The sequence below is a fragment of the Cyanistes caeruleus genome, chromosome 21, assembly GCF_971803275.1.
Source record: "Cyanistes caeruleus chromosome 21, bCyaCae1.hap1.1, whole genome shotgun sequence".
Taxonomy (NCBI): domain Eukaryota; kingdom Metazoa; phylum Chordata; class Aves; order Passeriformes; family Paridae; genus Cyanistes; species Cyanistes caeruleus.
In genome coordinates this window covers 533,161-558,354 of record NC_141721.1, presented here as the reverse complement: position 1 = coordinate 558,354, position 25,194 = coordinate 533,161, and the positions used below count along the sequence as shown (strand labels likewise).

The 25,194-nt window shown below is 64.0% G+C and overlaps 1 protein-coding gene across 13 annotated transcripts; it reads right to left on the bottom strand.

The window, feature by feature from the left end:
• Window positions 1-647: 647 nt before the first annotated feature.
• On the bottom strand, window positions 648-24,864 carry ELN (elastin). Of its 13 annotated transcripts, XM_086859190.1 has the most exons (40): window positions 24,662-24,862; window positions 18,756-18,809; window positions 18,353-18,379; window positions 18,145-18,177; window positions 16,776-16,820; window positions 16,164-16,253; window positions 15,815-15,874; window positions 15,647-15,712; window positions 15,520-15,567; window positions 14,464-14,535; window positions 14,247-14,273; window positions 13,968-14,039; window positions 11,217-11,243; window positions 10,742-10,807; window positions 10,496-10,540; window positions 10,147-10,227; window positions 9,736-9,795; window positions 8,964-9,068; window positions 8,839-8,880; window positions 8,336-8,473; window positions 8,211-8,252; window positions 6,821-6,958; window positions 6,696-6,737; window positions 5,993-6,130; window positions 5,868-5,909; window positions 5,485-5,628; window positions 5,344-5,400; window positions 5,034-5,183; window positions 4,901-4,948; window positions 3,732-3,896; window positions 3,485-3,538; window positions 3,225-3,347; window positions 3,012-3,059; window positions 2,584-2,625; window positions 2,355-2,393; window positions 1,953-1,979; window positions 1,514-1,555; window positions 1,291-1,317; window positions 1,159-1,209; window positions 648-1,039 (listed from the first exon to the last, which is right to left on the bottom strand). In XM_086859190.1, exons 1-40 carry the CDS (start codon window positions 24,738-24,740, stop codon window positions 990-992), a joined length of 2,706 nt encoding a protein of 901 aa, XP_086715316.1. In that variant the 5' UTR covers window positions 24,741-24,862; the 3' UTR covers window positions 648-989. The 13 variants fall into 13 exon arrangements, 12 of the variants coding, with proteins under 12 accessions (XP_086715316.1, XP_086715317.1, XP_086715320.1 ...); XM_086859191.1 differs by lacking the exon at window positions 1,953-1,979; XM_086859194.1 differs by lacking the exon at window positions 10,742-10,807.
• Window positions 24,865-25,194: the final 330 nt, after the last annotated feature.

Genomic DNA, 25,194 nt, shown 5'->3' with positions numbered 1-25,194 from the left:
CCCCTGGGCTGTCACCAAGGGCAGGCACAGCCCCGTTGGTCCTTAAGCTGTCACCGGGTCACAAGGCACGAACATCTTCCGGCACCCGCAGGCCCCAGTGTGAGTCAGAGCAGAGACCTTTCCCAAGCCTGTCACACTGGGACAGGACAGAGATGTCCCCGACACCTCAGGCCAGGGCACAGACCTCCCTCTGGGACCCTGGCTTGTGACTGTGGGAAAAGGCAGGGTAACCCCTAGGGTCCCCGGCTGTCCCCCCACCCCTCCCGTGTGTCCCAGGGCTGTGACCATGCAGTGGGACAAGTGACATTGAAGCAAGGACCCAAGTTTCCAGGCTTGTGCAGTGCCACGGGGTGGGGCGCGTTATACCCCCGCATTATTGCCACCACCACGGGGAGGGGTCAGGGACACAGGACGGAGCCAGAATCCTTTAAAAACTTGTCCTTTATTAGTCTGTCAGAAGCGAGTCCCTCTGTATAGGGCGTCCCACCCAGTTATAGCAAAGTGAGCAACGTGAAGGGACCGAGCCCCTCCTGCCCGCGGCCCCCCCAGAGCGGGGGGAGCGCGGGGACCGGGCCAGGCTGCCGGGGCCACCCCCACCCGCACAGCCCCCGCCGCCGGCATCCCCTTCCCTCCCTCCCTCCCTCCCTCCGCCCGTCCCTCCGATGCGGGGAGCCCCCCATCCTGTGTGCCCCCGGGGGTCAGCGCTGGGGCTGCGGAGGGCCCCCCAAATCCCGCAGAGAGCGATAGCACCAAGGGGGACGGCTGCTCCCCGCACTTCATTCCGCGCTCCCTGCCGGGACCGAGGCCGGGGGGCCCCGGACGCTCCGGGGATCGCGGGGTCCCCCCGTGGAACGCGGGGCCGGGCACGGCCCCGGCATGGACGGGGAGGGCTCCGGGGCTTGAGGAGGGGGTGTCTCAGCTTTGCTTCGGATTTACATTCTGGACCATGCAGTAGCACCAAAGTTCATGAGGTGATCGGTGACGGAGCGTTACTTTCGCTTCCTCCCGCAGTATTTCCCTGCCGCGCAGCCCGCGCCGCCTGCACCGAACGCGGGGTGAGCGCTGCCCGCACCCCGCACGGCCGGGGGGGCACGGAGGGGGCACGGAGGGGGTACGGAGGGGGCACAACCCGCCCTGCCAGCCGGGGAACGCGCTCACCTCTAAAGCCCAGGGCTCCCAGGGCTCCTCCGTAGGGCTTGGGGGGCTTCCCTGCAGGGGGAAGGCGGAGCGGAATGAGCAGGACCCGCGCACCCCACCCCGAAACGCCGTGCCGGGGGGATGGATACTCACCGCCAAATCCCAGGCCGCCGGCCCCACCTGAAACGAGAGCGAAGCCCTCAGCACGCACCAGGCACCCCAATTTGTCTGTCCCACGCCCCCCGGCCCCGGGGGTCTCTCCCCAGCCCCGAGGGTCTCTCCCCGGCCCCGGGGGTCCCTCCCCAGCCCCCATGAACCGGCCAGGACCCGGCACAGGTCCCGGCTGTGCGCGGAGGTGCCGAGCTGGCGGTGGTACCTGGGAATATCGGTGAGACGCCGAAGCCGGGAACTCCAACCCCTGGGGAAAAAGCAACAGCCGGTGACAGCCAGTGACAGCAGTGCCACCCTCCCGTGGAACGGGGACAGCTCGGCTGGGATCCCTCGCTTACTCCAGGGGCAGGCGCTGATGCCAAAGCTGCCGTCCCCACCCTGGCACCCCTCTGGCTTCCCAGCGCTCTCCCAGGCAGCCGTGTGCCAGCAGGGAATGGCAGCAAGCGGGGACCGCTGTGGCAGGGCAGGGGACACGCTCCCACACCAGCCCCAAACTGCAGCACTCACCTGGCTGCAGCCCCCCAGCACCAAAAGCTGCAGGTGGGTGAGCCTCAGTGAGGGTGGGGAGCGTGAGCACAGCCGTGGGAATGTGGATGGGAGCAGGGGCTGGAGTCACTCCTCCAGCCCCTCTGCCTGTCCCTTACCTGGCTTGGGAGGTTTCCCAGCGGCTCCTGGATACAAGAGTGCTGTGTCAGAGTGGGGTACCAGTGCACCCCAGGGCCACAGCCAGACCCCTCAGGAGGGGCCCAGAGCGTCCCAGGAGGGACCTGAATCTCCACGCACTGGGGACATGGTACTGTACCATCCCCTGTTCCCACGGCATGGGCAAGGCTGGTGCTGTGGCCCTCAGTCCCTGCCCAGCAGTGGCAATCCCTGGGAGCACGGCAGGTGGCACAAGGCACGGTGTGGGGTGGGATTGTACTGTGAGGCTGGGAGGGGACAGGAGTGACCCACAGACTCCCTTTGCTTTCCATCGCTCTGCCAGCTCTCTGCTGCTGCTGCTGCTCCCTGCAGCTCAGCCCTGGCACCCAGAACCAGTCACTCACCGAGGCCACCAGCTCCGAGCCCACCGACTCCTAGGCCACCTAGGAGGAGTAGCCCGGGTAAGCACCAGCAGGGACAGACAGTGGGGCAGTGTCTGATCCTCTCCTCACCCAGTCCCAAGCGTGCCCGTCCTTCCTGGGGCACCCCGCTCTCCCCGTGCCCAGGGGAAGCATTCCTCCAGCTCCACCCCCCAGGGAAGCATTCCTGCACATCCCCACTGCCAGCACTCACCTGGGAGGCCACCAACTCCTGGGACTCCAACCCCAGGAACACCTGCCAGAGAGACACCGTTAACGCCTGTCCCCCCACAGCCTGTCCCCCCAGCCCGGAGCGCCCCCCACCCCCACCCAACCTGCCAGGCTGGCCTTGCCCCCCATGCTGGGAGTCCCCAGCACCCATCTCACAGCACCCAGAGGGGCTGCAGCCCCTGCGTGACTCATGAAGGGGAAAACTGTCCCCAGCACGTCCAGGGCAGGGGTACAGGTGGCACTTTGCATCCACGGGTGACAGCACACCACTTCCCACGCCTTGGGGCCATCGGGGCGCCGTGGGCACACAGGGGACAGGAGGAGAGGTCAGCACCCCGATGGCCACGGGAGGAGAGTGCCCGGGGACAGTCCGAGGCGGCCCTGGGGCAGGGGCACGGCAGGGGTACGTACCGAATTTGGGAGGTTTAGCACCAGGCTGCACCCCTACTTGGGGGATGCCTGCAAAGGGAGCGAGGACACCACAGTTAGGACGGTCACCCCCCCACCACGCTCATGAGCCACCGCCCTCCATTCCACACACATCCCTCCCTGCCACCCCTTCATGTGGCTTTTAGCATTCCCAGCCACCACTGTCCCCAAGCAGGGGGGGACAAAGCGTTGTACCTGCCCCGGGAAGGATTCCAGTTCCAGGTACTCCCACCCCTGGCACCAAGCCGGGCACGCCACCAACGCCGGGGGTCACTCCGGGCACTCCGCCCACACCGGGCACCCCTCCAACCCCAGCACCTGCAGAGAGAGGGGTGAGGCAGCAGGTGTGATCCCCTGCTCGTGTGGGATGATGTGCCAGGCCCGGGTGCCCATCCCCTGCACCGCTCAATGCCTCTCCAGGGCTGGCAGGGAGACTGAGACCCGGACTGACTCACCAAATTTGGCTGCCTTGGCTGCTGCTTTGGCTGCTGCTGCTGGACCTCCAACACCTGGGCAGAGACAGCAAGGGGAGATCAGCGACCCTGGGGAGGCCTCACAACAAACCTGGGCAGAGCCCATCCCTCAGGCCTTGTCTGCATCCCCCCAGGGGAGACTGCTGAGGTTCTCCTCAAGCCTGTCCTGCCCCCAGGACTGCCCCCACACCAGCCAGGCTGCCCCCACCCTTGCCTTCCTCCTCCTCACCTGGGACACCTCCAACGCCGGGAACCAGGCCACCTACTCCAGGAACCAGGCCACCCACGCCGGGAGCCAGGCCACCCACGCCGGGAGCCAGGCCACCCACGCCGGGAGCCAGGCCACCCACGCCGGGAGCCAGGCCACCCACGCCGGGAGCCAGGCCACCTGCTCCTGCAAGGAGAAACAGGAGGGCTGGGGCTTCAGCTCAGGAGGAAAAGTGGTAGAAGGAGTTGGATGAGAGGGCATGGCAGGCCGTGGGGGCAGGGGGGAGATGTGTGGATGGATTATGAGATGGGCATCCAGCTGGATGAGAAGTGGTTGAAATGATGGTAGGATGGATGAATGGCTGGATGGATGGTGAGATGGATACGTGGATGGTGGGATGGTGAGATGGACAGATGGATGGAGGGGTGGTGAGATGGATGGATGGATGGATGGAGGGATGGATGGATGGATGGATGGATGGATGGATGGATGGATGGATGGATGGATGGATGGATGGAGGGGTGGTGAGATGGATGGATGGATGGATGGATGGATGGATGGATGGATGGATGGATGGATGGAGGGGTGGTGAGATGGATGGATGGATGGAGGAGTGGTGAGATGGACGGATGGATGGAGGGGTGGTGAGATGGACAGATGGATGGAGGGGTGGTGAGATGGATGGATGGATGGATGGATGGATGGATGGATGGATGGATGGATGGATGGAGGGGTGGTGAGATGGACAGATGGATGGAGGGGTGGTGAGATGGACAGATGGATGGAGGGGTGGTGAGATGGATATGTGGATACATGGATGGGTATGTGGGTGGATGTGGAGTGACTGAATAGATGAATGGAGGAGGTGCAGATGGATGGACAGAGAAGGGGACAGACGGACACTGAGGTGGTGGTGGTGGTGTGGCTGGCTGGGCAGAACAGGGTGCAGATGAGTCAATGTACAAGGTGGTGTTTGGATGGTGAACTTGGACACTCCACAAGGCTCAGCTCTGTGAGAGCAGCCATTACCCAGCCAGAACCTCCTCCCACATTCAGCCCTTCGGGGACCCCATCCCTCACCCCAAGGAGCCCAGGCACTGCTGGGCCTCAGCGCTGGCAGGGGAGCAGCCTGGGCTGGGGATGGCCAGGAGACAGGACATGAGGCACAACCCAGAGACATCCCAGCTTACCGTACTTGGCTGCTTTGGCGGCTGCTTTGGCAGCGGCTGCCGGACCTCCTGGGGGACAGGGAGTGACAGGGTCAGGAATGCGCGTGGCCAGCACTGCTGGGGACATCCGAGCATCCCTTGGGCACCATCTCACCTGGAACACCGATCCCGGGCACCAAACCGGGCACGCCGGCACCAGGCACACCCACTCCAGGCACACCCACTCCAGGCACACGCACGCCGGGCACGCCAACGCCGGGCACGCCAACGCCGGGCACGCCAACGCCGGGCACGCGTCCTGCTCCTGCAGAGAGGTTCAGGGATGTGTCCGAGGGGACAGACTGCACAGCAGGAATCCCACTGACCTCCACAGCACCGGGGTGTCCCCGACTCCCCTGTGTGCCAACACACCTCCTCCCTCCCTGGGACAGCCGGTGGTGACGGTGCTGACAGTGGTGACTCACCGATCGCCGCTGCTTTTGCCGCAGCCTTGGCTGCAGCCGCTGCTGCCGGGCCACCCACTGTGGGGACACGAGGGACACAGTCAGGGCACTGCCCAGGCCAGCATGCCCCCAGCAGCAGCTGCTCACAGCCCATCTGCTCACCTCCAACACCGGGCACAGCACCAGGAACCCCAGGCACGCCAGGAACTCCAGGAACACCAGGAACACCAGGAACACCAGGAACACCAGGAACACCAGGAACTCCAGGAACACCAGGAACGCCAGCAATGCCAGGAACACCAGCTCCTGCAGGGAGGAGATGGGAGAAGTCAGATCTCACTGCAGCAACAGTGAAAGCTTGGGCCTCTTCCGGCTCTGTCTTTTCATCGTGGCCTGGAGAGCGGAGCATCCACAACCACTTCAGGAGAGCCCCGAGCGGGGCAGGACAAGGATCAGTTCTGTGTCCTGATAGAAACTGTGGGATGTGTTTCACGATCCCACCAGGTTTTGCAGGGCGGTGACCATGGGTCCCACACAGCACGTACCATACTTAGCTGCCTTTGCTGCTGCTGCTGCCGATGGCACTCCTGGGGACAAGCGAGACAGGGACCCTCAGCCACCATGGCCCCACAGAGCCGGGCCATGGGGACAGGGCTCCTGGAACAGTCACCTGCCACCCCGGGGACACCTCCGACACCAGGCACCGCCCCGGGGACACCTCCAACGCCAGGAACCAAGCCAGGGACACCTCCGACTCCGGGCACCAGGCCGGGGACACCGCCCACACCGACACCGGGAACGGCGGCGCCTGCCGGGAGCAAGAGGGGACAAATCAGAGCTGGCTGCAGCAGGAGCTCAAAGGTGGGACCTGCCAGGGCTGTCTCATCATTGTGCCCAGGAGAGCAGAGCATCCACGGCCTCATCCAGGAGAGACCCCAGCGGGGCAGGACAGGGATTGATGGATCCAGTTGCATGTGCTTCTGAAGCCCAGCAAGTTTTTGGAGGATGGCGACCCTGGGCAGGGCCCCTCTGCCAGGAATCTCTGCCCTAATGGCAGCAGCATCGAGTCCTTGGGAACCAGATCCTGCAACAGATCAGCTGCCAGAAATGGATTTGATACAAAATCCATGAATCCAGTTAAATCTAAAGACATCAGTTGGGGCTCATCACTCACTTCCACAAGACAGCCTGGAGAAACCCCAGAGAGGGAGAAGGTCCTGCCCTGCAGATGGAGCCAGGCCCAGATGGGAGAGGCAGGAGCTGGGCTGAGCATTCCCCATTCCCCCTCAGGAGTGATCCAGGGACACCCCGTGCCCCCCCAGTGTGTCAGGGTGGGCAGGGGTCCCAGGGCTGGGGTCCCACACAGCACGTACCATACTTAGCTGCCTTTGCTGCTGCTGCTGCCGATGGCACTCCTGGGGACAAGGGAGACAGGGACCCTCAGCCACCATGGCCCCACAGAGCCGGGCCATGGGGACAGGGCTCCTGGAACAGTCACCTGCCACCCCAGGGACACCTCCGACACCAGGCACCGCCCCGGGGACACCTCCAACGCCAGGAACCAAGCCAGGGACACCTCCGACTCCGGGCACCAGGCCGGGGACACCGCCCACACCGACACCGGGAACGGCGGCGCCTGCCGGGAGCAAGAGGGGACAAATCAGAGCTGGCTGCAGCAGGAGCTCAAAGGTGGGACCTGCCAAGGCTCTGTCTCATCATTGTGCCCAGGAGAGCAGAGCATCCACGGCCTCATCCAGGAGAGACCCCAGCGGGGATCGGCCGCGTGACTCTGCCAGCGATTGCCGGGAAGTTGCTGGCCCCAGCAGGGGACCGCAGTGACCCTCATCCTCACAAGGGCCCAAGGTGCTCCCAGGTGCTCCTTGTCATGGGGACATCACGCCTGGCAGCCGGACAGGCCGCGGAGAGGTGGCTGTGTCCCCCCAGCAGGTGACTGGGAGCACTGGGACAGGGCACAGGTCACACTGGGGAGCTGCCCAGGGCACCGACAGCCGGGACCTGCTGGCACACACAGCACCACACGGACAAGCACAGGTCACTTCTGCAAGGGAAGCATTAGAGAGCCTTCTCCTCATGGGACACTGCTCAGCAGGAGCAGCCACTGACGAGTTCCTTCCCAAATTCCTCAATCCCATCCTTCCCTGGGCATGTGGAGGGATTTTTCCTACAAAATGTTGAAGAGAAATGGAAGAGGGGGGGACATCCGTGGTTTTACCCTCAAAGGAGAGCTACCATTGACCATGGCTCCTCCTGGGGACTCCCAGGGCTCTGCAGTGGAGGAGAAAGTCCTGGGACTTGGCCAGGCACCAACCTGGCTCTGCTCTTTGGAGCAGCACGTGCGAGTCAGTCCTGCATGGAACCCCAGGGCCAGTTCTGCCTCCTCCCTGGGCCCAGGCTCCAGATTGCCCTGCTCTTTGGCCACGTCCCTCATCTCCACTGAGCTCTTTGGGGGTGATTATACCTGATGGATCCCACCATCCCACCAATTCCAACACAGTTTGGAGGGCAGTGACCCTGGGCGAGGGCCCCTCTGCCAGGAATCTCTGCCCTACTGGCAGCAACACTGAACCCTTGAGCACCAGATCTTGTGCCAGGTCTGCTGCTGGAAAACAGATTTTGCACAAAATCCAGGAATTCAGATGAGTCCAAAGCTATGAATTGGGGCTCAACTTCCACAAGACAGCCTGGAGAAACCCCAGAGAGGGAGAAGGTCCTGCCCGGGAGATGGAGCCAGGCCCAGCTGGGAGCAAACAGGAGCTGGGCTGAGCATTCCCCATTCCCCCTCAGGAGTGATCCAGGGACACCCCGTGCCCCCCCAGTGTGTCAGGGTGGGCAGGGGTCCCAGGGCTGGGGTCCCACACAGCACGTACCATACTTAGCTGCCTTTGCTGCTGCTGCTGCCGATGGCACTCCTGGGGACAAGAGAGACAGGGACCCTCAGCCACCATGGCCCCACAGAGCCGGGCCATGGGGACAGGGCTCCTGGAACAGTCACCTGCCACCCCAGGGACACCTCCGACACCAGGCACCGCCCCGGGGACACCTCCAACGCCAGGAACCAAGCCAGGGACACCTCCAACTCCGGGCACCAGGCCGGGGACACCGCCCACACCGACACCAGGAACGGCGGCGCCTGCCGGGAACAAGAGGGGACAAATCAGAGCTGGCTGCAGCAGGAGCTCAAAGGTGGGACCTGCCAGGGCTCTGTCTCGTCATTGTGCCCAGGAGAGCAGAGCATCCATGGCCTCATCCAGGAGAGACCCCAGCAGAGAATTCAGATGAGTCCAAAGCCATGAATTGGGGCTCAATGCTCACTTCCACAAGACAGCCTGGAGAAACCCCAGAGAGGGAGAAGGTCCTGCCCTGCAGATGGAGCCAGGCCCAGCTGGGAGAGGCAGGAGCTGGGCTGAGCATTCCCCATTCCCCCTCAGGGGACACCCTGTGCCCCCCAGTGTGTCAGGGTGGGCAGGGGTCCCAGGGCTGGGACACAGCACGTACCATACTTAGCTGCCTTTGCTGCTGCTGCTGCCGATGGCACTCCTGGGGACAAGAGAGACAGGGACCCTCAGCCACCATGGCCCCACAGAGCCAGGCCATGGGGACAGGGCTCCTGGAACAGTCACCTGCCACCCCGGGGACACCTCCGACACCAGGCACCGCCCCGGGGACACCTCCAACGCCAGGAACCAAGCCAGGGACACCTCCGACTCCGGGCACGGCCCCTGGACCTGGAGGGAAGCAGAATGGTCAGACACCCCACAAACACCCCTCTCTGCCAGCCCTGGGGACATGGTCTGCCCTGGTCACAGGAGTCTCTTGGGTACTGGCTTTGTGGTGGGCTCCTCACTCATCCTAAAGCAGATTCACAGGGACCCTGGGATGCACCCGGGAATTTGATTCTCAGCTCTCTGCAGCCATCAGGGGCTTGGCCACCCTGGATGTTTGGGATTTCCAGTGTCCCCCAGTCTGTGGCTGTACAGCCAGAGCTGGCACGTGTTCCCTGCATTCTCCAGGGTGTGATTTGCTCCTCACTTTTCTCCCACGGAAGAGCCAAGGAGGAGAGCAGTGGAGATCTGCATCACCAGGAGCATCCCTCAGTGGGGAAGGACAGCTCAGCACAGACACCGTGTCCCCGGTCACCCCGCTGGCATCTGGCAAACCCGCATCTCCTGGAGACACCGTGTGTGACGGGCATGCTGTGCCCCATCCCAGCTGCTGCGTCCCCAGGGGCCCCTCAGCCCCTCATCACTCCTGGGAAAGCTCCTGGAGCCGGGGCAGGGGGCAGGGAGAGCACCCCGAGGATGGGCCCGGGGCTGCTGGGGCAGCTGTGGAGCCACACAGCCCCTGGTGTCGATGCTCGGCTCTTCCCCGAGCCAAGAGATCACCCGAGCTCACCGAAAGCTCCTGCCTTTGCCGCTGCCTTTGCCGCCGCTGCCGCCGCTGCCGGTCCCCCAACTGCCGGGACAGCAGGGCAGGGTCAGGATAAGGGAACGGGACCCCCCGAGCCCCAGGGCAGGGTCAGGAAAAGGGAACGGGACCCCCCGAGCCCCAGGGCAGGGTCAGGAAAAGGGAACGGGACCCCCCCGAGCCCCAGGGCAGGGTCAGGAAAAGGGAACGGGACCCCCCGAGCCCCAGGGCAGGGTGAGGAAAAGGGAACGGGACCCCCGAGCCCCAGGGCAGGGTCAGGATGCGGGATAAGGGAAGGAGACCCTCCCCGAGCCCCAGGGCAGGGTGAGGATGCGGGATAAGGGATAAGGGAAGGAGACCCTCCCCGAGCCCCAGGGCAGAGCCCTCTCATCGCCTCACCTCCAACTCCTGGGACTCCGCCGACGCCAACACCGGGCGCGACTCCCGGGATGCCACCGACCCCGGGCAGGAGAGCGGCTCCTGCGGCAGAACAGCTCTGTCAGCCGATGTGTGGGGACACGGGGACACACACGGGGACACGGGGACACGGGGACACAGCCAGCGTTCCCGGGGCTGCGAGGGAGGGAGGGAGGGAGGGAGGGAGGGAGGGAGGGAGGGAGGGAGGGAGGGAGGGAGGGAGGGAGGGAGGGAGGGAGGGAGGGAGGGAGGGAGGGAGGGAGGGAGGGAGGGAGGGAGCAGCTCCCTGCCGGGGAGATGGGTGCTGTTTGTGCCACCCAGGGCAACTCACCGAGTTTTGCTGCTGCCTTCGCTGCTGCCGCCTGTGCTCCGACACCTGCGGAGGGACAGGGACACTGGGGCACTGAGGCACTGAGGCCAGTCCCACCTCAGCTCCCCCACCCCACAGGGACCCCGGGCACTCCTGTGGGAGGTGTCCCTGCAGTCCCCAGACAGCCGGACAGGGGCCAGCAAGGTGGCAGGGTCCCCTGTCATGCCCGTCCAGTCCCCACCCTGGGGCCGTGGGGTCCCCGTGTACCTGTCCCGGTGGGGTATCCTGCCTTCCCTGCCAGGAGCCCGGCTCCTATCCCGCCGGGCCTGAGGCCTGCAATCACAACACAGGGCACAGCCAGGTCAGGCACCGGCCGGGGGGAGGACACGAGACAGACGGAGGGATCCCCTGGATCTCCTTCCCCTGGCGCCAGAGGATGCGCGGGGATGCCAAAGGCAGCTCCTCCCCACTCGAGATCCCAGTTCAAACATCCCTGTCCGGAGCTGGAGTGGCTCAGGGTGTATCCTGTGGATTAACAGCTCCCAGGGATGCCGGGAGGGCTGAGTTCCCAGGCTGGTCCACAGCCACCACGGGCACGGCACGAGGTGCCCAAGGGAGCACCTCACCCTGGGAGCAGGATATCCCTCACACCACCCTGAGGGTCGGTGGCTATGGGGTGACAGTGGCAGCCAGTGGAGCCACAAGGAGTGGGGACACGAGCACTCAGCACAGGGCAGCTTACCATTGGTGTAGGGCAGTCCATAGCCACCTGGGGATGAGAGGAGAGAAGGAGGGGTTAGCACCTGGCTGCTGCTGGCCCTGTCCCCTCTGCCCCACGGCGTGGCCCCGCTCTGCCAGGGCTGTGCCCCAGCCCAGGGGCTCCGTCCATCGTGACAGTGAATCCTCCAGGATACAAACCCCTGCGGTGGAGCTGGGCCAGGAGGTGCTGCTCTGCCTCACCTTGGAAGCGGTGACTGAAAGAGCCACCCCCTCTGAGCCCTGGCCGAGGGCTGTGGCGCCTGAAGCTGGTTCTGCAGGAGCCTCCCCTGAGCCCGTTCCAGAGGGGTCCCTCGGGAGCTCCACGGCAAGAGCTGTACCCAGCCCACTGCACCCTGGCCAGCTCCAAAGGAAAGGTTTTAATTGGAATCAGGGCTTGGGAGCCTGGGCTGAATCACAACCTCATTAGGAGGTCAGTGCGAAGGGATGGGGAGGGATTATGAGCTGGAACATCACGGCCAGGGAAATGTCTCCTTTGGAAAGAGCCGGATCCCAGCGCTGGGAATGGCGCAGGGATGCCCCTGGCCCAGCACGGACCGTGGAGCAGCCAGCAGCTCCCAGCTGCCATCACTGCTGCCAGCAGCCCAGGCCATGGGCTGCCACGTTCCGGGGGGACACCTCGAGCTGCAGGCGGCGTGCAGAGCGCCTCCAGCAAGGGGGCCGTGGGCAGGGATGTGGCTGCCTGCAGCCAGGACACAATTACTCATGGCACAGCATCTCCTCAGAGCTGGATGAGGAGCCATCCCCTCCTGGCAGCCAGCATGTGGGGACCAGATTTCCCTCCATCCTGCCGGGTGTCCCACGGTGTCCCACTGCAGCACACTGGTGCTGGTGAGCAGAGGCTGGTGAGCCTCACCTTGAGGTGTCCCTCGCCTTGAGGTGTCCCTTGCCTTGAGGTGTCCCTCACCTTGAGGTGTCCCTTGCCTTGAGGTGTCCCTCGCCTTGAGGTGTCCCTCACCTTGAGGTGTCCCTTGCCTTGAGGTGTCCCTCACCTTGAGGTGTCCCTCACCTTGAGGTGTCCCTTGCCTTGAGGTGTCCCTCGCCTTGAGGTGTCCCTCACCTTGAGGTGTCCCTTGCCTTGAGGTGTCCCTCACCTTGAGGTGTCCCTTGCCTTGAGGTGTCCCTCGCCTTGAGGGCCACCCTTTCCCATCCAGGGACACCTTATCAGCACCTTGCTCACCCTAAAGCTGAGAAAGGGGTGACACACATAGAGGTGACTCCAAGGGCCAGAAGTCCAAGCCTGGGGTCTCCAAGGGTTTTGCCGGGCCCAAGTCCAGCTCCCCACCACCAGGATGGGAAGGCAGCCCCTGCCCTGGGGCTGTGCCCATGGGAATGTCAGCAGAGCTGCCGGGGGGCACTGCAAGGGCTCTGCACAGACCGATGTCACCCGAGCACAGCTGGACACTGGGGAGGGGTCCCCATCCCTGCAGCATCAATGGGACCCTGACCTCAGCCTCGGCGAGGTGGATGACCTCAGAGCCACCTCCTGACTGGGGACAGCACAGGAGCACGTCATCTAAAGAGATGGCTTTCCACTGAAAACGTTATTTGTCCCATTGTCCCCTCATCCCCTCCCAGCCTGGATCTCCTGCAGTGGGGACAGTGCAGGGGACGCCCCACGTGTGACAGCCCCGGATCCACCTGCAGCACCAAGAGAGGAGCCTCCACAGCCAGCAGCACAGTCTGTCCTTGCACTGCCAGCCCCGAGCCCCCAGAGGTGACAAACTGGCATCCCCCAGCACCCCAGGAAGGTCTGGAGACACCCCCACTGTCCTGGTCCCTATCCTGGGGCTGGGACCCAGTCAGGGCGTGCTGGCAGCAGGGCTGGGTCTCCACAGAGATCATAACTCTGCTCCAGTGCAGGAAACCAGAGCGAGCTGGGGATCCCTGCCACGGGCCCTGCTGGGGCTGGAGCTGGGCTGGGATGTCCTGCCTGGGGGGGCTTCTCCCACCGAGGCTCTCCTGCCTCCAGAAACTTGTTTGGGTGCATGGGGAAATGCCCACAGATCTCCAGTGCACTGCCCAGCTCCCCAGGGATGGGGACCCTGCCCAGATGTGGCTGCCCCATCCTCAGGATGCACTGAGGTGGCAGCATGGCCCCTGGAGGGCACAGAACCTGCCACTGTCCCTGCCACTGTCTGCCCAGGGACAGGCAGAGCTGGCACCCGGCCCAGGGCTGGCAGGGGAAGGTGTCCAGAGCAGCCCAGGCTGGGAAAGAGGTGCTGAGCTCCCCCAGGCTGACCTGGGCTGGGGCTGAGCCCTGGCCAGGTGGGCAGTGGGGAGGAACACCTGCCTGAAACCCCCAGGTGGCCCCAGCTACAGCTCCTTGAGCCAGGACACCTGGCCCAGGTGAATGCCCAAGCCCAGGAGCCACAGACCGTCCCTGCAAGGGCTGTGCCTTGTGCCAGCAGGGACATCCCAGGGTGGCCTGGTGAGAGCGTGTCCCCAGAACACGTCCCTTCCTACCTTACAACAGCAGGGGCGAGGCACAGCACCGTCCTCATGTCCTGGGGGCAGGAGCGGCTGCAGCAGCCCAGCAGCTGCCCCAGGCAGGGCACAGCAGAGCCCCTGGCTCTGTCCTGCTGGCCCAGGGCCAGCACAGGTCCTGGGGACCTGTGGGCACCGTACCTGAGCCCCGGGGCACGGCGGGTCCTTCTCCTGCCTCTGCTGGGGATCCTGCACCCGCAGTGAGGCCGCTGCTGGCTGTGGAGCTTACCTGGCAGCTTAGGAGCTTTGATGGGATACCCCAGAGGGACACCAGGCTGCTGACCTCCAAAACCTCCCAGTCCTGCAAACCAACAGCAGACTCTCACCTGGAGCCCGCGCCACGGCTGCCACCAGTCCTGGAGGGAGGGGAGCGCCCCAGGGCACCCCAGCAGAGCAGAGTGGGGGGCTTGGGAAGCCCTGAGGCATCTTCTGGTGTGGGGAGACCACAGCTGTGAGGAACAGGCTCAGGAAGGAAGAGAAAGACAGGCAAGAGAGACGGGACACTCACCAGGGATTCCTCCAAAGGCTCCAGCTCCTAAAATGAAACACAAAGACAACTGTGTGAGCCCTGGGCTGCTCCTGGAGGCCCAAATTAACCCAAGTGAATTCAGCCTTAGGATGGCCAAGCGTCCTGTAGGGCTGTGATCCCAAAGGATGGGCTGGGGTGCCAAGCTGGAGCCAGCCCTGAACCCACCCCAGAGTTCCAAGAGGATTGAGGGACCTACCTGGGGCTTTAGGCTTGACTCCAGCTCCAGTGGGGACTCCGGGCAGCACCCCTACGCCAGGGAAGCGAACACCTGGAGCACAGACCAGCGGGGTGAGCTGGGGCCTCGGGATGTTACCGGCACCCAAGACCCCCACACCCAGCTTCCAAAGCCCTGTCCCCCATCTCTCGTTGGGACCGCCCTGTGCCAGCTGCCTCCACCTGGAGCTGCCAGGAGGGGTTTGCTGCAGGCCTGGAGCTGCCTGTGGAACAGACTGGGAGCTGCAGGGAACACCCAGGAGGGGTTTGGTGACAGCAAAGCTCCAGCCAGGCCTGGCCAGTGCTCCCTGCCCCAGCGATGCTCGGTGGCCTGGGGCCAGACAGGGCTCTCCAGCCCTCAGGGGTGGCAGACAGTGTTTTGGCCTCGCAGTCATTTGGGTTGGATTTTTGGGTTTTGAATTTCCTTTTGGTTTGGGGTTCTTTTTCCCCTCTTACAAATGTCTTTCATTATAACTGGAGCATTTTCAGACATGGAAAAGACATTCCTGACCAGCAACACACTTCGGACAGTGTCGAAACATCTTGTTTTCACAAGTTTTCCTCCCCCAAATTACTTTGCACTGAGGAATTCCTCTCTCCCTCCACCTCCTCCCCTTCCTTCCCACACCGCCAGCCCTGGCAGCTGTGCCAGCTCCTCTGCAGTGCTGGTGCTGTCTGCTCCCGCCAGGCTTGGCACGGGATGGAGGTGCCGGGTCCCCCCATGCCTCTGGCACGGTGGAAATGTCACTGGCACCTCAGCCAAGGGGTTTGGAAGCTGCAGGGAGCAGCGGGAGGCAGGGCAGGGTGCTGTCCCCACGGGGGGTGCTGGCATGGGATAGGGACCCCTCGGAGCTGGGGTGCTGCTGGCAGGAGTGGGATCCCCTTCAAAGGTTGGGGTGCTGCTGGTGGGATCCCCTTCAAAGGTTGGGGTGCTGCTGGCAGGAGTGGGATCCCCTCGGAGGTTGGGGTGCTGCTGGCAGGAGTGGGATCCCCTTCAAAGGTTGGGGTGCTGACAGCAGGGTGGGCACCCCCAGCTCACCTGCGCCAGGGAGCACGCCGCCCGGAAAAGCTCCAGGAATCCCAGCACCTGCAGACAAAAGAAATTCAGGGATGAGGGGCCAGGTGGAATCGCTCCCCGCCCCGGCCCTGCCGGGGCCATCACCTACCTGGTATTTTAGGGGGTTTCCCTGCGGCAGCCAGGCCGGGCTGCACCGCGCCCGGCACCACGGCACCTGCGGGCAGCACAGACCCCTGAGCCCTGCCCGGCTCCTGCCCACCCCAGGGACAGCTCTGCCCCCGGCTTGGCTCTGCCGGGAGCGAGGGGCGTTTCCTACCTGTGGAGACCCCGAGGCCACCGGGACCACCAATTCCACCCACGCCTCCAATGCCAGCACCTGGGGGCGTTGGGAAGAGGGGTGTACCAGGGCCACAGAGAAGGGACAAGCTCAGGATGGCCCTGGGGGGTGACCAGGTCCCCCTTACTGGGCACAGGGACCGGGCAGCTCTCTGCCCTCTGCACGATGCCCCCGTGCCAGGGTCCCCCCGAGTCACTGTGACAGCATCAGCTCCTGCCCGCAGCCCCGGCTCCAGGGGAAACGTGTCCTGGCCCAGACACCCAGGGGACACCGGGGGTCCCTGGGGGCTGCCCCGGGCCCACCTTGCCCAGACCCCCCCAGCACTCACCAGCTTTTGCAGCAGCCTTGAGCGCCGCGGCCGAGGCGGCTCCGGGGAACGCAGCCCCGGGGAAGCCAGCTCCGGGGAACAGACCCGCACCTGTGGGGAGAACAACCGGCATCAGCATCCCTAAAAACCCCTGGAGCCCGGCTGTCCTGCCCCGGCGGTGGGCACGGCGGTGCTGAGCGGGGGGGGCTGCGTGGCAGTGCCAGGGCTGGCGGTGTTAGCGGGCACTGCCCTGTCCATCCCCCGAACTGCTGCTCCCATCCACGTCCCACCTGGCACACACAACACCTGCCAGCCCTGGAGCTCCTGGCTGACACCCCTGGAGCTCCTGGCTGACACCCCTGGAGCTCCTGGCTGACCCCTGCATCACTGCCCCTCTGCTGCTGGCCCTGCAGGGACCCCAGGGGCCTCCTGTCCTGCAGGGTCACCCCCCTGTGGGAGATGTCATCCTGCCTGCTGGGTGTCTGCGTCCCTCTGGGAAGGGCACCCAGCCCAGGTGGGAGCCGCCCAGCACACTCTGGAGAGCTGTGGAGATGGGGACGAGCGCTGTGCTGTCCCCAGGGTGGCTCTCTGGGGACATCGCCTGGAGCAGGGGGGACAGTGGTCAGTGCTCACCTGGCTGCAGGCCAAGGGGGCCGAGTCCCCCAAGTCCTCCGAGGCCTGGAAAGAGAAGCGGGGTGAGGGGGGGGTGGCCAGGCCCGGAGGGCAGAGGAGCCCCTGTGGCACCGTGGGGACGGGAGAACAGCCCAGGGACGGCCACAGGGACGGGTGACAAATGTCCTTGCCAGCACTTGGGTCCTCCCTCCTGTCCCCCGTGCCTCACACACCTCCCACCCTGCCGGGCCACACGGGGATGGGAGCAGAATGTTTATGGCTGAGGAATGAGTCCCTCGCTCTCTGGCCAGCGCTGCCTTCCAACATCTGGGGCTCATCAGCCCTCGCTCCCTCCAGGCGCAAATTCCAGTGCTGCTGGCTCTGGGCGCGGACACTGCTCTGGCTGGGCCGCCCCGCGTTTGGTTTTAATTATGCCGAAATAAAGGGCCTTGTTTTTCTTTCCACGAGCTGAAATCTGAGCAAACGGAGGCTGCCGGCCCCAGCTCGGGCTGCGGCTCCCACTGCGGCTCAGGGGGCCGGAGGTGCGGGGTGTCCCTGCCCCGGGCACGGCGGGACCCCAGCACCTCTCCATGGGGATCAGCAGGGCAGAGGGTGCCAGGACAAGGGACAGGGCTTTGAACCAAAAGAGGAGAGATTTAGACTCAATGTTAGGAGGAAATTCTCTGCTCTGGAGGTGGGCAGGCCCTGGCACAGGGTGTCCAGAGCAGCTGGGGCTGCCCCTGGATCCCTGGCAGTGCCCTTGAGGCTGGACAGGGCTGGGAGCAGCAGTGGGAGGTGTCCCTGCCATGGCAGGGGGTGGAACTGGAGGAGTTTTAAGGTCCCTTCCCGCTCGGGCCGTTCTGTGATTCCATCATTTCTCTTGGCCCCAGCAGAGGCACATTCAGTCCCTGCTGCCCCAGGCTCGGTGCCCTCCAGCTGTGCCTTCTCCAGCTGTGCATCCTCCTGCCAGCATCCTCCCTCTCCCCCGCTGCTGTCCCCTCTCCCCAGCGCTCCCGGGCCAGGCAAAGCCCAGCGTGGGCTGCAGGAGCCTCTGCAAAAGCTGCTCGGCCCCGATGGCAGGCAGCCGGAGGCGCTGCCAGCTCCCCAGCGGGACACTGGCTCCCGGCTTTGCATCTCCTCCAGCAGCTCGGGCACAGCTTTACAGGCAGCAAGAACCCCCAAAGGCTGGTTTGGGGGGACTGGGGGTGGAGGACAGCGCCGAAGCGGGGCAGGGGAGGGGGTCCTGTGGAGGCTGTGGCAGGATTAGTGTGGCAGGGCAGCGCTGGGGGTGCCTTGGCCAGCGGGGGAGCAGCCTGAGGGCAGCAGGGGCTGGAAAATGTCCCGGCCACTGGCGTGCTTGGAGGTGGTGAGAGCCAGGAAAAGCTCTTACCTGGTTTGGGAGGTTTTCCTGCAGCCCCGAGTCCTAGGGGAGAGGAGAGGGGTCAGAGCCATCCTCCCTCTGAGCATCCCCGGGCAGGGGGACACGTGGGACAGGGCCAGCCTGGTGGCAGCCCCCCTGCCCAAACAAGGCAGATCTGCTGGGCATCCTGCCCCTCTCCCCAGCCCAGCACAGCCTGGCAGGGGTTCCCAGCACTCACCTGCTCCCAAACCTCCAACTCCAGCACCTGTGAGCAAGGGCACAGTGTGAGCACTGCTCCCGGGGGCACCCAGCACCCACCCAGGCTCCCGGGGTCCCTGCGGAGGCTCACACGGGTCTCAGAGGACGGGAACCCCCCTGGGATGTCCCCAGGATTTTGGCTGAAGCTCTGGGGACAGGCTGTGACCTCTGAGCACCTCCTGTGGCCAGGGCTGGGTAAGCCTGGCACTGGCACCGGCACCCAGCGGTGTCCCCACACCGTGGGGCTGAGTCCATGCTCAGCAGCCGGACAGGGTGTCCCCATGTCACCTGATCCTGGCTGGCAGGTCCCCAGCCTTCCCTGGTGCTTCAAAGGAACCCCCAGACACCTGCCCATCCTTGCAGACAGGGTGATGTCCCCTTACCTGGGAAAAAGCCTCCTCCTGGGACTCCCCCTCCCGGGATAGCACCAGGAACCCCTGCAAGAGAAGAGACCCTCGTTAAATCCCCCAGAGGCAGGGGCAGGGCGTTCCTCCTGCTGCTCCCTGCAGAGGAGCTGGGATGTGGAGCAGGTCCCTGCCTTTCCTTGCATTCCTGCTTGCCCAGGGGGACAGGGGGACAGGGGGACAGGGCTCAGAGGTGCCCCAGCTGGCACCCAGGCGTGGCAGCTCGGAGGAGGAGTCAGCAGGACCTGGCCCCGCCTGGGAAGGAGGGAGGGACATGGGGCTGGCTCCTGTCCAGCTCTGCTTCCCGGCTCCTGCCCCATCCAACAGCCAGGGCTGCTCCATCAGCCCCAGCTGCACCGGGGGTGGCTCCAGGCACGGCCACCACTGAGGGGCTGTCCCTGTCCATCCCCAGCCATCCTGGTGCCCCACATTGGGTGCCAGATGTCTCTGATGGACACGATGCACTGAGGGTTCTCCACCTGACACACAGCTGAAGAAAAGCTTTCATGTCAGGATTTTCTCAGCCCTTATAAAGATCCTCTGACCAGGTTATCCTGACTGGTAGAAGGAACAAGACCCCCTTTGGTCCCATTGGTGGGACCAGAGAAAACACACCAAGAACGTGTGTCCAGTATTGTTTTGAGAAATATTATCTATTTACAACGACACAATCCTGGAGAGAAAACTGTTCCCAGGAACTTTTCCCCTGGGAACAGATGAGCCCCTGAGAGGCTGAAATTGTCTCAGGGTCAGAGAATCGTGTCCACAGTCCCTTCCACCTTGGGCACCTGCAGGGACTGTCCCCACCCCGGAGGGGGTGCTCAGCCCCCATCACACCCACCAGCCTCAGTGCCCCAAAAGGAGGCAAGGTCCTGGTGCTGGGGTGACAGTGGGGACCCAGACTGACCTCCCCTACCCCTCTGTCACCTGTGCCAGTGCTGCTGGATGGAGACTCCCAGGGAAGCTGGCACAAGGATTTCTCCCTGCAGCGTGGGCAGCACAGAAATGTCCAGGTGTCACCTGCCCACAGCCACAGCTGCCAAACTCAGCCCTTTATCATCATCACCACCCTCCTGGGGCACTGGGGGTCCTGCCAGGGGGGTCCCTCTGTGGTGACACTGTCACTGCCCCCTCCCCAGGCACCATCCCAGAGACCCAGCTCTGGACACATTTGGGAGGGTTGCAGAGGCTGAGCTGTTCTACCTGCCTTGCCCGGGTCAGGGAGGGCAGCAAGGCCTGGCAGGAGGAGGGATGGCCTGGAGGCAATGGGGTGGGTGACTGGGTGCTGGTGCCAAGTGGCTTTGTGGGGACAAACCTTTCCCTCCAGAGCCCTTCCTGACCAGCTCTGCTGCCAGGCACAGCTGGACCCGCACTGCCCTGGATCCTCACAAGCTGCTCCCCCAGAGCCCAGCTCAGGGCTGTTCCCTGCTGCAGGCACTGCCAGGGGCTCGCTCCAGATCCCCCAACATCTCCAGTCCCTTCCCCTGTACAGCACGGGTGTTGGTGACAGCCCACACACTGGTGGCAGCCTGACCACACTGGGCTCTGACCATGGCTCTCTGGCCACCTCTATCCTTGCCCAGGGCCAGCAGCTCCCAGCTCACTTTGGGGTCTGTGTGCTCCAATTTGTCCTCTCCACCCATTCCCTTGGCACGTCAGGGAAGGGGAGACTGAGTCAGCAGCTTCCCAGTGCTGAGGGAGCTCTGTGCTGCCTCTGCTCTGAGCCTGCCAGGACCCTGGGAAGGGGATTTTCCTGGGCTCCCAGCCTGTCTCCTGGGCTGGGCTGGTTGTGAGCCTGCATCCCACCCCAGGGATGGCTCCTCAATCCGGGGGCCAGGGAATTTGCAGCCACTTGTGCAGCCCCAGCTGTGTCAGGGTGTGAGCCACGGAGGTGCTCACGATCTGTGTGGAGTCCCCTTGTTTATGGGACTGGGACATTCTCTCCCCACAGCTCCATCCACAGGTGTGGATATCCATGCTGCTCTGCTGCCAGAGCTGCTTCCGATCCCCTTTGGATCAGCTGCACCATTTCTATCTGCACCACCTCCTGCAGCTCCCTTCACAAGCCAGAAATGCACAGGATTTCTCTATTCCATAGGTTTTGAAACCGAGACCGGGATGGAGAATCCACCACAGGACACCCTGATGAATCCCCCCTCTGTGCACCCGTGGGCACCCGCTCCCGGAGGAGCCCCGCTGTGAAACCACCACCACTTCCCCTCTTCCCTCCTTGCGCTGTTTTCTTTTCCTTGGGAGAAAGTTATGGAAACATTCAGTCTCCAAGCGACTTTGAAGCTGTGATGCGTCCCGGGCCGAGCTCACTGGTAGCAGCTCGGGGGGAGCGGGGGGGCTGCTGCTGGGGCCTGGCTCCTCTCCAGCCCCCCTGAAGCTCCAGCTTTCATCTCTGAGCGCTGGAGGACGAGCTGCACCCTGCCAGTGGTGAGGGGAGGGAGCAGCCCCGGCAGGCCGGGCTCCAGCTGGGAAGGGGAGATGCCATCCCAGCCTCACCTGGGGACCCCGGCTGTCCTCGGAGGGTCCCCACAGCCCCAGGCTGGGTGCCAGCACACCCAGTGCCTGCTGAGCACTCACCCAAGCTGCTCCCGAGAGCCTGCAAGGCTGGGACCTCCCTGCCATCCCCCTTGTCCCTCCTGGGGGTGTCACTGCCAGGGGATCCCCTGTGCTCCACACGGGAAGCACTGAGGGATGGAGGATGGATGGATGGATGGATGGATGGATGGATGGATGGATGATGGATGGATGATGGATGGATGGATGGATGGATGGATGGATGGTTGGATGATGGATGGATGGATGGATGGATGGATGGATGGATGGATGGATGGATGGATGATGGATGGATGATGGATGGATGATGGATGGATGATGGATGGATGGATGGATGGATGATGGATGGATGGAGGATGGATGGATGGATGGATGGATGGAAGGATGGATGATGGATGGATGATGGATGGATGGATGGATGGATGGATGGATGGATGGATGGATGGATGGATGATGGATGATGGATGGATGGATGGATGATGGATGGATGGATGGATGGATGATGGATGGATGGATGATGGATGGATGGATGGATGGATGGATGATGGATGGATGATGGATGGATGATGGATGGATGGATGGATGGATGATGGATGGATGGAGGATGGATGGATGGATGGATGGAAGGATGGATGATGGATGGATGGATGGATGGATGATGGATGGATGGATGATGGATGGATGATGGATGGAGGGATGGATGGATGGAGGATGGATGGATGGATGGATGGATGGATGGATGATGGATGGATGGATGGATGATGGATGGAGGATGGATGGATGGATGGATGGATGGATGGATGGATGGATGGATGATGGATGGAGGGATGATGGATGGATGGATGGATGGATGATGGATGGATGGATGGATGGATGGATGATGGATGGATGGATGGATCATGGATGGATGGATGGATGGATGGATGATGGATGATGGATGGATGGATGATGGATGGATGGATGATGGATGGATGGATGGATGGATGGATGATGGATGGATGATGGATGGATGGATGATGGATGGATGGATGGATGGATGATGGATGGATGGATGATGGATGGATGATGGATGGATGGATGGATGGATGGATGGATGGATGGATGATGGATGGATGATGGATGGATGGATGGATGGATGGATGATGGATGGATGGATGGATGGATGGATGATGGATGGATGGATGATGGATGGATGGATGGATGGATGGATGGATGGAAGCACTGAGGGATGGATGCCCTGCTCCAGGTGCTGGGATAGGCGGCACTCGGCACGTTCAGGGAATCACGGCACTTTCCCCCTGCAGTGTCCTGTGTCCTGCTGTGCAGGTCCCCACAGTGCCAGCACAGCTCTGCTCCCCAGGACTGATCCCCTGGAACTGATCCCCACCTGCTGCTGGGGCTGTCATCAGTGCTGCCAGCTCAGCCCCTTGCTCTGAGGTGACAGTCTGGGTATGAGCCCCTCAGCCCTGGAATATCTCAGGGTTCCCTCTCCTGCCAGGCTGATTTGGAGCTGCAGTGGCAGCCGGTGCTGGAGGACACGGCCCTGACCGTGTCCAGCCCCTGGGATCCCCTCTCAGCATTGTCACCGTGCCTCTGTGCCAGCTCTGTTCCTGAGAGCTGCTGCACCAGGAGCAGGGCTGACACACCAGGCTGCAGACACACTGCCCAGCCATGGGAGAGCCTTCTCCTGTGTCCCACCAGCACTGGGACCATCTCCAGTCAGGTCACCTCCTCTGGGAGCTGCACCCCTGGGGACTGAGCCGGGGTCTGAAGTGGGGTCAGCTGAACTGAACTGCTCGGGAACTGCAGCAGGGTCTCGCCTGGGCTCCAAAGTCCTCCAGAGACTGTCCCAGCTGGCCACAGCTCGCAGGGTCAGAGCAAAGGCAGCCTGGATCAGCAAGCCACATCTCCCTCACTGCCAGGGATGGACAGTGGCCGGGACTGAGCACATCGCAGCCAGCACCCTGAGCAGGATCAGGCACCGACAATCCGAGCAGCTCCCAGGCAGCCCCCGGCTCTGGGGTCCCACTGCCCGCACAGCCAGCCCCGGCTCGGGGTCCCGTGAGCTGCAGATGGAGCTGCTCAGGGCTCTGTCCTTGGGGACAGGTGGCCCAGACGGTGCCCACCCAGCCCTCCACGGTGTCCGTCCCCCTCTCGTCCTCTGCTCCTCAATCCTCTCTGTCCGACAAGCCCCGGCACGGACCCTGTGGCCGATGGTGGCTGTGCCCATCACACGCTCTCCCTGGCACAGCCCCCGGCTCTCCGGAGGTGACTGTCCCTCCCTGGCGGTGCTGTCGCCTCCTCAGAGCCCTCTGCCCGGTTTGGGGGTGAATCTGTGCCTGGGTGGGAGCTCAGCCCGCAGTGCGACCCCGAGACAGGGCCGGTCCCCCAGCGGCTGCGCTGGCCGGGGCTGACACAGCCGGGACCCAGAGCCCTGCGCTGGCTGTCCCCTCCCGGCCCGGGGTGTCGCACCTGCCGGGCTGGCCTGTCACACAGCCTGGGGCCGCAGGGACCCGACGCTGGTGGCACAAGGGCAGTGAGGGCGGTGTGAGGGGCCCCGGCACCCCCAGCCTGCGGTTGGGGTGGGTCGAGCTCCGCAGCTGCAGCAGCCCCGGGGCTGTCACGGCCACACACCGGGCAGCGGCTGCTGCCAGCCACCCACCGCCCCCGGTGCCGCTGCCATCGCCCCTCTGCCATCGCCCCCGCTGCCATCGCTCCGCGGGGTGACAGCTGCCACTGCCCCCGGGCCAAGCACTTCTAAGCACACTTAAGGCGCACTTTTAAGCGGGAGTTTGGTGGCCACCCCTGGTGTTCTGCCTGAGTGTTCCTTAGCCTCTCATGTCCCCAAACCTCTCGTGTCCCCAAACCTCTCGTGTCCCCAAGCCTCTCGTGTCCCCAAACCTCTCGTGTCCCCAAGCCTCTCAGGTCCCCAAGCCTCTCGTGTCCCCAAACCTCTCGTGTCCCCAGACCTCTCGTGTCCCCAAGCTTCTCTCCAGGACACCCCTCGCAGCCTCCCCCTGACAAGCGCTTGGCGCAGCGGTGCCGTCACCGACTGCCCGGTGTCACCACCCTCGGTGACATGCCACCCCAGCCGGGCTCGGCACAAACCTCCCGGCGGTGCGGGGAGCACGGAGCCCAGGCGGAGGGGGCAGCGGGGGCCTGCCCGCCCACCCTGGGGGATGTCCCCGGGGCAGGGCAGGGCGGGTGACTGTCCCCGCTCGGGGTGCCCGGAGGATGCGGGTGCCGCAGCCCCGCTGCCCGCTCCGAAGGGCCGGAGCGAGGCGCTGGCCGGGCTCGGGAAGGAGGATTTCGTTCCTTACCTCCTTGCCGAGTAGCCGGGAGGATGGAGAGCAGGAGGAGGACTCCGGGGAGGAGGGGTGCAGCTGCCTGCCTTGCCATCTCTTGAAGCAATGCCCCAGTGCTCCCGCGGGCTGTGTGTTTTATCCCAGAGCTGCTTAATTGTTGCTTCCAAGGATGCGAGGGGAAGGGGAGGGGGGGGTGAGGAGGGAGGGGAAAAGGAGAAGGAGAGGGGGGAGAGGCACAGGACACTACGTCATGAGGAAAGGCCAAACACACACGAGCCTCTCCCGCCGATTGGGCTGCCTGCTCGGGGAGGGGTTTTTTTCCTTCCCCCCCCCACTTTTATTTTTTTTTTTCCCAATTCCTCGCTGCTCTCTCCAAGCCGGCTCCGCTCTGCCAAAAAAGCTGGAAGAGGGGGGAGCTGCCAAGGCAGGCGGTGGGGGAGGAAGGGGGGGCTGCTCCCACCGGCATGGGTACCAGGGGGTTTAGGGTGATGGGTGTGTGCCGCACCTGAGGGGTCCCGCATCCCGGGTGTCCCCAGAGGGGATGGGGA

What these genes read in the sequence shown, in the direction of transcription:
- ELN (XM_086859190.1), bottom strand. Translation starts at nt 24,740, where the DNA reads ATGGCAAGGCAGGCAGCTGCACCCCTCCTCCCCGGAGTCCTCCTCCTG. An exon ending in GGCAAAGGCAGGAGCTTTCG is followed by an intron (nt 9,069 to 9,735) that starts GTGAGCTCGGGT and finishes GCTTCCCTCCAG; the next exon opens with GTCCAGGGGCCGTGCCCGGA. An exon ending in AGCAAAGGCAGCTAAGTATG is followed by an intron (nt 5,629 to 5,867) that starts GTACGTGCTGTG and finishes TCCTCCCTGCAG; the next exon opens with GAGCTGGTGTTCCTGGCATT.